Source organism: Anarrhichthys ocellatus, unplaced genomic scaffold (assembly GCF_004355925.1).
Source record: "Anarrhichthys ocellatus isolate YVR2014 unplaced genomic scaffold, GSC_Weel_1.0 scaffold45, whole genome shotgun sequence".
NCBI lineage: Eukaryota > Metazoa > Chordata > Actinopteri > Perciformes > Anarhichadidae > Anarrhichthys > Anarrhichthys ocellatus.
Genome location: NW_022280075.1, coordinates 1,604,299 through 1,613,146, shown reverse-complemented (window position 1 = coordinate 1,613,146; position 8,848 = coordinate 1,604,299). Strand labels below are relative to the sequence as shown.

General features: G+C 42.2%; 1 protein-coding gene across 1 annotated transcript in view; it reads right to left on the bottom strand.

Annotated features, from left to right (window-relative positions):
- Nucleotides 1-1,893: 1,893 nt before the first annotated feature.
- Nucleotides 1,894-8,848, bottom strand: part of LOC116395258 (AT-rich interactive domain-containing protein 5B) — a 32,233-nt gene continuing 25,278 nt past the window's right edge. Inside the window, exons 6-12 of the mRNA XM_031868993.1 lie at nucleotides 8,381-8,487; nucleotides 7,426-7,573; nucleotides 6,027-6,079; nucleotides 5,028-5,125; nucleotides 4,719-4,911; nucleotides 3,639-3,842; nucleotides 1,894-3,449 (exon numbers count right to left, since the gene is read on the bottom strand). Of these exons, the coding sequence (XP_031724853.1) occupies nucleotides 2,220-3,449; nucleotides 3,639-3,842; nucleotides 4,719-4,911; nucleotides 5,028-5,125; nucleotides 6,027-6,079; nucleotides 7,426-7,573; nucleotides 8,381-8,487 (2,033 nt within the window). The 3' untranslated portion in view covers nucleotides 1,894-2,219. The remainder of the gene's footprint in view (nucleotides 3,450-3,638; nucleotides 3,843-4,718; nucleotides 4,912-5,027; nucleotides 5,126-6,026; nucleotides 6,080-7,425; nucleotides 7,574-8,380; nucleotides 8,488-8,848) is intronic.

Here is an 8,848-nt window from a genome sequence, read left to right as displayed (position 1 = left end):
AATAAACAGCACCAGTTAATTTCGATGTCGTAGCTGATTCCACTATTAAAATAACAAAAAGAAATTGGCAGTAAGATGAAATGAAACATGGCAAATATAAATATGGAAAAACAAATGAAGCACGTGGGTACAGTAGGTGTGCAAGTCTGAAACCAACCGAGACGAGTGGAAGGAGAAGACTGCGGTTAAAGGGATACCTTGACATTTTGATTTTCTTTTCTACAGCTACATTGGGTTTTTGTCACAATATGGTGTCGGTGTGTTGGCACTTTAGATGAAGAGGAGGATTGGTTTAAAGTGGGAAACGGCAACACGTTCTTTGGTGAATGCTTAAGGTTCGATTTTCTCATTTTCACTGAGAATGAGAATGTCGGCCGCTCTCTTAAAGCAACGGCTTTTTTGCTTTCTTGCCCGGATTTAGACGAGAAGATCGATACTACTCAAATATAATATAATATATATAATACTACTAAATGTATGATTAGCCTAGCTTAGCACAAAGAATGCAAAGAGGGGGAACGGCTAGCCAGGTTCTGTCCAACAGTCACAAAATACACCGCTAACGCTCACTGATTAAAATGTTTAAATCTTAATCTTAAAAGAGTTATGTGTCAGACTACTTCTTGACTGGTGCTCCCAGCAAACAAAAATGGTGGTATACAACCTCCCACAAGGACCACAACGTGTCATTTTTACATTTACTTTTTTGTACAGATTAAACAAAAGTATAAAGTATTAAAGAGTAAGCTTTTAGAGATGTTGGTAACACTCGGCCAGGAAGCAAGTAAGTCTACTTCCCAAAAATGTCAAACTATTCACATAACAAAAAATAAACACCCTGACAAGTTGAAAGGTCAACTACCTCCACCGCTGTGTAATATCAGGGGTAAAGCACATCCGTGAAGTATCCAGATTGCAGGTTGAAGGATAATTCTGGTGATATTATATATTTTTCTTATTGTCAACTAATTTAAAGAAAAGACACAAACCAATATTTTTCTGGAATTTAAGAAAAAATGTAAATTGTTGGAAAAACAGCTGAGGTAGTCTGAATGTTTGGGCTACATGTTTGATCTCTACACACGATTCTTTTGCCTGTGCTGATTCGTTATCGGCTGAACGAGTGGTAGCGATGAAGGCGGGACGACGGCGCCAACGAGTGGCCACAGTGGTGTTAACAAGGAAAACAGCTGGGCTGGGTATCGAAACTTTTACTTCATTTATTAGTGCCGTGTGAAACGTGTCAGCATTTTTAAACCTCTTGATTTAAACCTACATTTTTACCAGTTTTAAGTACAGCTGCTAATATTAAGACATTTAAAATTTGATGACTTTGGCTTCTTTTGTTAAAAGTTGTTTCATTTCTCAACATAACAGAATCTCAGGCATCGTCTCCACACTAGTAGTTCAAGGACACCCAGCCCTGCTGAGGAGTGAAGGGAAACCTAACAGGTCCAACATCAAGGTATCTCTTTAACTGAATGTATTTGAAGCCAGCGATGAAACAGATCGCCGGCCATTTAAGGCACATATGTGTAAGTTTATATAATTTCTTCTAACGAGCAGGACTACAGAAAGGCTTCACTTAACGAGCTATAACGTGAAGACTGAGGAGCTCCAGATAACATCTAGACACTTTATCAGAAAATAACTATCTCTCTACAGAAGTAGAGTACAATTTAAAAATGAAACTATCAAACTACAGTACACTCTAGATGCTAATTTATGAAGTCTTGATGCATAGCATCACGCATAGATAGAATGATTTATATTTTAAGTAATATGGATCTTTTTCAACATTCCACCGAAACATTGAATAGTAGAGTTAATAGTGTTATGGCAGTGTTTAAGAGTCACACTTCTCTGTTTCTTTGTGTTTTACCTTAAAGAGACAGAAGCGAACAGAGAAAGAAAGAGAAACTGATTTGTGATTGTCATGAGTCTCAGTGTCGTCATTCCTCTGCAAAGTTCAATCAACGACGTGATCTAAAAAGACGGAAAAAAACAACAAGGAGACAAAAATGGGAAAGAAAGAAGTTGTGAGTTCAATTTTTCTCAAATGAAGCAAAGAAAACGTCCCTGCTCCAGATGTTCAGGCGTTAACCTGAGCCGGATCAACCGCTGAAACATCCGGCATCCAAAACCAACACCAAGCCCCACGGTGGAAACAAATCCCTAATTTATCAGACAAAATGCTAATATCAACAGAGGGAATAATGCTAAAAACAGTGCGTGTCAGTGTTTGAGGGCCCGGCTCTCTTCAGCTCTGCTGGACCAGAGAGGTGGGGGGGATCCTTCTCCTCCTGCTCTGACTTCTGTAGTTTGTTGTTTCTCTCAGCTTCACGTCGCTCTATTTCAACCACCACCTCCTCCTTTACTTCCACTCCTCCCTCTCCTGTCTCTGTCTCGGTCCTTGGGGTGTCGGCCATGGATACCGGTGGAAGAAATTTCCCAAACCTCGTCCCGTTCAGATCGTCCTCAAATTTCACCTGGAAGGGTGGCAGCCCGAGCAGGAAGGCCCTGATCCTGCTAGGGGAGCTCAGGTCCGCGGGTTCCTCCTGGTTCTCCATCTCAACATCCTGTTCTCCTCCTCCGTCACTTCCTCCAGAGCTGGACCGGCCTCCCAGGCTGAAGCCCTCGGCTTGCTCCGTGCAGCCAAGTCTGGATCTCTTGGATGACGGTTGATCCGTGATCCCGTTGATCGTTGCCAGACTCGGCTCCGGTCCCTCCGTGCTGGGTCTCTTAGCCGTTAAGCGTTTGCTGAGGTTGAGAGGCAGCGCCTGCTCGGGGGGAGGGGTGATGGGAGAGCAGGGGGGCTTGGTGCTCAGGTCCTGGGACAGAGCCTCCGACAGTCGGCGGGTGAAGGTCTGGAATTGAGATGAGCCCAGACGAGTCCTCATCAGCTGGCACACCTGAACGCTGCAGTCCAGGTTCAAAGGCAGGACCCGGAGAGGGGGCAGAGGAGGCCGGTTCCTGGCGTCCCGGCTGCCTCCTCTCTGGGCTGCCTCGTCCACGTTACACCCCGAGCAGTGGTTGTGCTGCTGCTGCTGCTGGTGCAGCGGGTGGGGCTGAGGCTGGAGCTGGTCCCCGCTGGGATGAGGCGTATTCAGGCTTCCACTTTTGGGCTGGAGTGTGTAGATGGTCGGGTGGTGCTGGGTCGGGTTCTGAGGAGTCAGGGCCGGGCTCTCCGGGACTCTCTGGAGGCTGATGCGGTTCCTGAAGACATCCAGAGGACAGACGCCTTTGATGGGACTGAAGCCGCCCAGAGATCCTCCAACAAAGTGGCGAGGCAGAGTGGAGAGGAGCACACCTGGAGCAGGAGCCACGGACTCCCCTCGGTCCGGCATCGGCTCCTTTGGTTTGGGCAGGAAGGGGAGGAAGGGGGCTGACATGGGGGAGAGGTCGGGGGTGAGGGGCATGTTGACAGGGAGGATAGCCGGATAGACGGGCTGCAGGGAGGGAGGAGAGAAGAAGAACAAGGCGGTCATGGATAGGGTTTAGTCATATTTATTCATCCGTTATCAGCTTTTGAAAGGTTTTGTTGCAGCTCTGTATAGTTTAAATACATATTACGTTAAGGTCCTATCAAGCCTACAGGTGGTGATCATTTCACAGGACAGCAGTGTTGGAGGCGTTACCCTGTGCGTGCTGCTGGGGGCCGGTCCACCGTCCCCTCGGACTGGAAGCAGAGGACTCTGCTGCTGAGACTCGGCTGCTGCTTTGGCTTTGGCCTGCTGCTGAGCCACCAGCTTGGCCTGAGCGATCAGCGTGGCCTTGTTGCGCGTGCCCGGTGGCCGGCCTCTGCCTCTCTTCACCACCAAGGTGCCGCTTGGGTTCACGATCTACTCGGAGAGACGCAGATCAGCGCTCGTGTCTAGTGTCTTTTAAGCCTTCGCTGGGTTTGTTCATGTCTTTAGGATGTTGTTGTTTTTTGTGTGTATTTTTCTCTTGTACTGTAGTTGCACGTTCTTGTATTCTGTACATGTTACTTATTGCTGTGTACATATAATGTGCAGCTCATTGAGTTTACCAGCAATGAAATGTGCAATATCAATGCATTTCCCTTACCTTGCTTTCTTCATCTGGGCCGTATTCACAAAGGACTTTGGCTTTCCACAAAATAAAACACTCACTTGTTTTTAGCTGGAAATCCAGCGATGGCCATGGAACCAGCTTTATTTATTTATTTGTGCTCACCATCATCTCCACTGTGGATTGTTGTGACTTGTGGGTAAGCCGATTGGATCTTTATTAACTCACCACCATCAAAATATACTTTTAAAAGTTATTAATATGTCATTATTCCAAAAGATTAGACCAAAAACTTAATAAATGGCTAAAGATGGGGCTGACACACCCTACATTTTAAAAATGTCTCATAACTTTTAGTCCTAGGATATTTTGTGAATACGACCCCTGACATGTTAGGATGTTTGCAGGTTTTATCAAGACAAACTTATTTAAAAAGGTACATTCCGATATTGCTTCCAAACTTATCAAGAGTCAATGACGTCACAGTGTTTCTTTAAGATGAAGAGCCAACGCTGGCAAAAACACATCTCTGACTGAAAAACCTGTACGGTGCAAATTGGCAGCAGAAGTAAACAGAACAGGAGGCAAATTGAGTTTGAAGGAGTAGCAAAGTCATCCAAGTCATTACATGATTAAAACAAATGATAATAAAATGAACTATTGTGTACATTTGCTTTGTCACTTACAGCATGAGAAGCAGCAGGGGTTGTCATCTTCTTGTCCTTGGATTTGGGTCCTGGTTTTCTGCCTCTCTGAAGTGGTTTCCTTCCTCTTATCCCTCTGGGTTTCAGAGGCATGGGGGATTCTGGGATTTTGAATTCTGCTGCTTCTCCTCCTGCTGCTGCTGCTCCGAGGTGCTCTTCATAAGGAAGCATCAGCCTGAGATAAACACACACACACACAGTTACAGGATGCTAAGTGCATGTACTTTTAGATTTGGACCTTTTGTTTGAGCCTGAAGGATTTCGTAGGAGGGGTTCATGTTCATGTCTGACCTCTCGTAGTGTCTCCTGGTGCAGGTAGCAGCACTGGTGCTGCCGGCGCATCCTCCCAGCTCGTTATAGACTATTTTCCAGAGACGGTCCAATGTCACCTGTGACACACACACACACACACACACACACACACACACACACACACACACACACACACACACACACACACACACCTTTGAAATTCTGAAATCCTGCTGAAAAGGAACGCGTGTTTGCTGGGTTCACTTTGAATTGGAAAATTGAACTACCATTCAGAAATAAGACACGTTCAATGGGTAATCATCATGAAAATGGACGAGGAGCTGAATTAAGTGTGACCGCAGCTGGGACATATTTTAGGATGAGTCTGTGTGGGTTGAAAATTCATTTGAACTTAATTTTTTGTTTTTTGTTTGGCGTGTGAGTTGTTGGGTGTGTGTTGCAACAATTACATACATTATACAGTGTGTCATTAGGGGTGTAACACCATGTTGTATAATGCAGTATTGTTCAGTACAAGGCTCAGCTCAGTACAGAGGGAGAAATGAACGATTGAACAGGCCTTTTGTTGTCAACAGAGCCGCACTGAGCTGAAACTATACCGCCCGTTTCTGTACCTTCTGCCTGTTTACATCGATTGTAAAGCTGGGTTTTCTGTGTGTTTATTTACTGAAAACTGCTTAGAAATGACTGATTGTCACTGATTGTCACTGAATGCACATACCTATTTTCGAGGTGGCAATCTGAATTACAAAGGCCCGTTTACCACCCAAAACAACACATTGTTGTAGGGCCTGCTCTCTCTATTTGTTTAGGGTGTGGAGTTGGATGTGTCTTTATGCTAAGCTAACTGGCTGCTGATGCTAAGTAAATATTTAGCGTTCAGACATAAGAGTGGTTTCAATCTTCTCATGCAACTCTCCACGAAGAAACAAATAAGAATTTCACAAAATATCAAACTATTCCCCAAGATAAAGGTTAAAAAGGCTAAATAAACTGAAATAACTTGAAGCGACTCACCCTTTTGTGGCCTCCGAGCCGCTTGACCACAGAGTACATGAGGAAGAGGTCAACTAAGGAGAGAGGAGGCGGACATGTTTAAACTCGGCAGCATGGCAAGTGGAAACAGATGAGACATGCAAATATGAAACACGGCAGACAAAAGTTGTACCTCTGAAATAAAAGTACTCAATTTGATTAAACAAATGTGCTCTGATAAAAACCTGTAAAGGACTTCAAATGAGCACAGTTTTATTCTCTCCTGCTTATAAAGATCCAGATAAAACAAACCCTTCTGTTTGTATATGATTAGGGTTTGACTGCAGCCTTAATATGATGAAACAGATCAGATGAAATGTTAACGATCCTCAGGGGAAGACAGAGAGCAGAAGCACCGCTTTAGATCAGGACTTCCGCTGCCACATATTTACATAATCAAACACACAAAAGCTTCAGGCAGCTCCACGAGTAAAAACTTTTGTATTCAGTTTATCTCAGATCAAAATGATAGTTAAGATCCCAAAGTTTCCCTAGATATTAAATATAGTATTTTATCAGTATGAATATTTAATTGAACTTGATATAAGTATAAAGTAAATAAAGATATGATAGAAACATTACATTTGTATTTCTAATGAAGAAGTTCACATTTTGAGTTGTGGTATTATTCTGCATGATGTATATTTGTATTGTTATACGTAATAGGTGATGGTGAAGGCAGAACAAAAAGCTGAACTTGAAATATGACTTTCATTTTAAAGAACATTTTCTGCTGCTGGTAAACTGAACAGCAGAGATACGATATGAAGCCTGAACACAAACAAGTGATCGTTAAACCAGTCGAGCAGGAGTGTTGAGCTGCAGCCATCCACAGTGCTGTTTTAATCAGCTGTTGTTTCTAAGATGTGATCTTTTATAAGACCTTATTGTTGATATGACTTTATTAATCTGCTATCTTGTGGGATATTTTTAGCGTTTGTGATTTAGGTTGTCGGTCTGTAACTTTTGGCCTCTTGAAAAAGATTTGTAATCTCAACGGGGCAGTTCTGGTTAAATGAAAAGGTGGAACAGAAATGTTTTCTGACAGATTTAGCCAGAAGCATGATGGGGATGAACTGAACCCGTCAACTTCTCCTTTAATTTCTCTAATGTCAAGAGCACCTTTCAAAGAGGGAAAGAACAAAATATAGAAGGAGGGGAAAGGATGGAAATATAAAGGAAGAACAGAAACCAAAGAAACCAAAATATAAGTAAGACAGAAAGGAAAGAAATACATGAGAAACAGAAAGAAAATAATAAAAAACAGAAAGAGAAGAAAGACAAAAAGGCCAAAAAAAAAGAGATTAAAAAAAAGAGCGTACAGATAAGAGAGAAAGAAAGAACAGATAGACAAAAAGAAGAAATAGACAATGAGACTCACTCTTCTTGAAGCCAAGGTTGGGGACTTTGTGGATGGGCGAGCCGAGGCGTTCCATGTAGGCGAAGAGCTGATCAAGGAACAGCTGCTCCTCAGGGTCGGGGAGCCAGCTGCCCTCACAGCCGACCTCCACGCTGCCCATCACGTTCTCCTGAGAGGAGACGAGTGTTACAACACAGACAGGGACAGACTAAACCAGTTTACACAGTAACACATAGAATGAAACTAGAAATTGTCGGTCGTTTTGCTTCACGTTTTAGAAGTCTGTAGTCGTGTTGTTTAGTGATCAATCAAGTCTCAGTGTCAGTGAAGTCTTTATTAATACAGTAATTATGAGTTTCCTTTATCATCTTAAATACACGTCCACCTTTTATATCTAAATGAACAAGAATAACAATCTACGACAGCGGCTGTACTTTGACACAGCAGTGCTTTGAGCTACATGCTAACATCAGCATGCTAACAGCAGTGTCAACACAGTGTCATGTTCACACCGACACTGTGAACATGCTGCATTCAGCAGGTATAATGTTTACCATGGTTAGTTTCATTTTTAGCATGCGAACATTTGCTAATCAGCACTAAACAAAGTACAGCTGTGGCTGACTTTATTGTGTATTATGCATTTCTTTGCTTCTTGTTGAAAGGTGCTTTCCTCACCTTTATTGGTATTTATGTTTTGTTGCAATTTTTTTAACTTTATAACACTGGCTCTAGGACATGTAATTAGCAGATTTAGGGTTGTTGTATCTGGAGTGTTTGTTTTCCCCCCTCACATTATGGCTTGGTGGACGAACCCTGCTGGGCCTCCAAGAAGAGATTCTTCAGAGAGGCTTCAAACAAACCTGGTAGTTGGTGCATTTAACTTTGCATTTAACTTAATAATAATTAAAGATACTGCTGTGACTGAAAAAATGTAAGCCCCACAGACTTAAAAAATGACATATTAGGGACAAACCTTCATCCTCTCAATCCAGGACTCTGATTGGCTGGAGTTCGGGGAGTCTTTGTCGTCTTGGCCTCTCCTCTTGCGAGGTCGCCCTCGAAGACTGACAGACGGACATCCTGCAGAAAAAACACACAACAGAAACGGCTCGTAATTCTAAGTACTTTCCAATTATTTCAGAGAGAGATATATATATATATATATATATATATATATATATATCTAGATCTATCTATATAGATATAGATATCTATAGATATCTATCTATATATATAGATATAGATATCTATAGATATCTATCTATCTATCTAGATATAGATATCTATAGATATCTATCTATCTATCTATCTATCTATCTATAGATATCTATCTATCTATCTATCTATAGATATCTATCTATCTATAGATATCTATCTATCTATCTATCTATCTATCTATAGATATCTATCTATAGATATCTATCTATAGATATCTATCTAT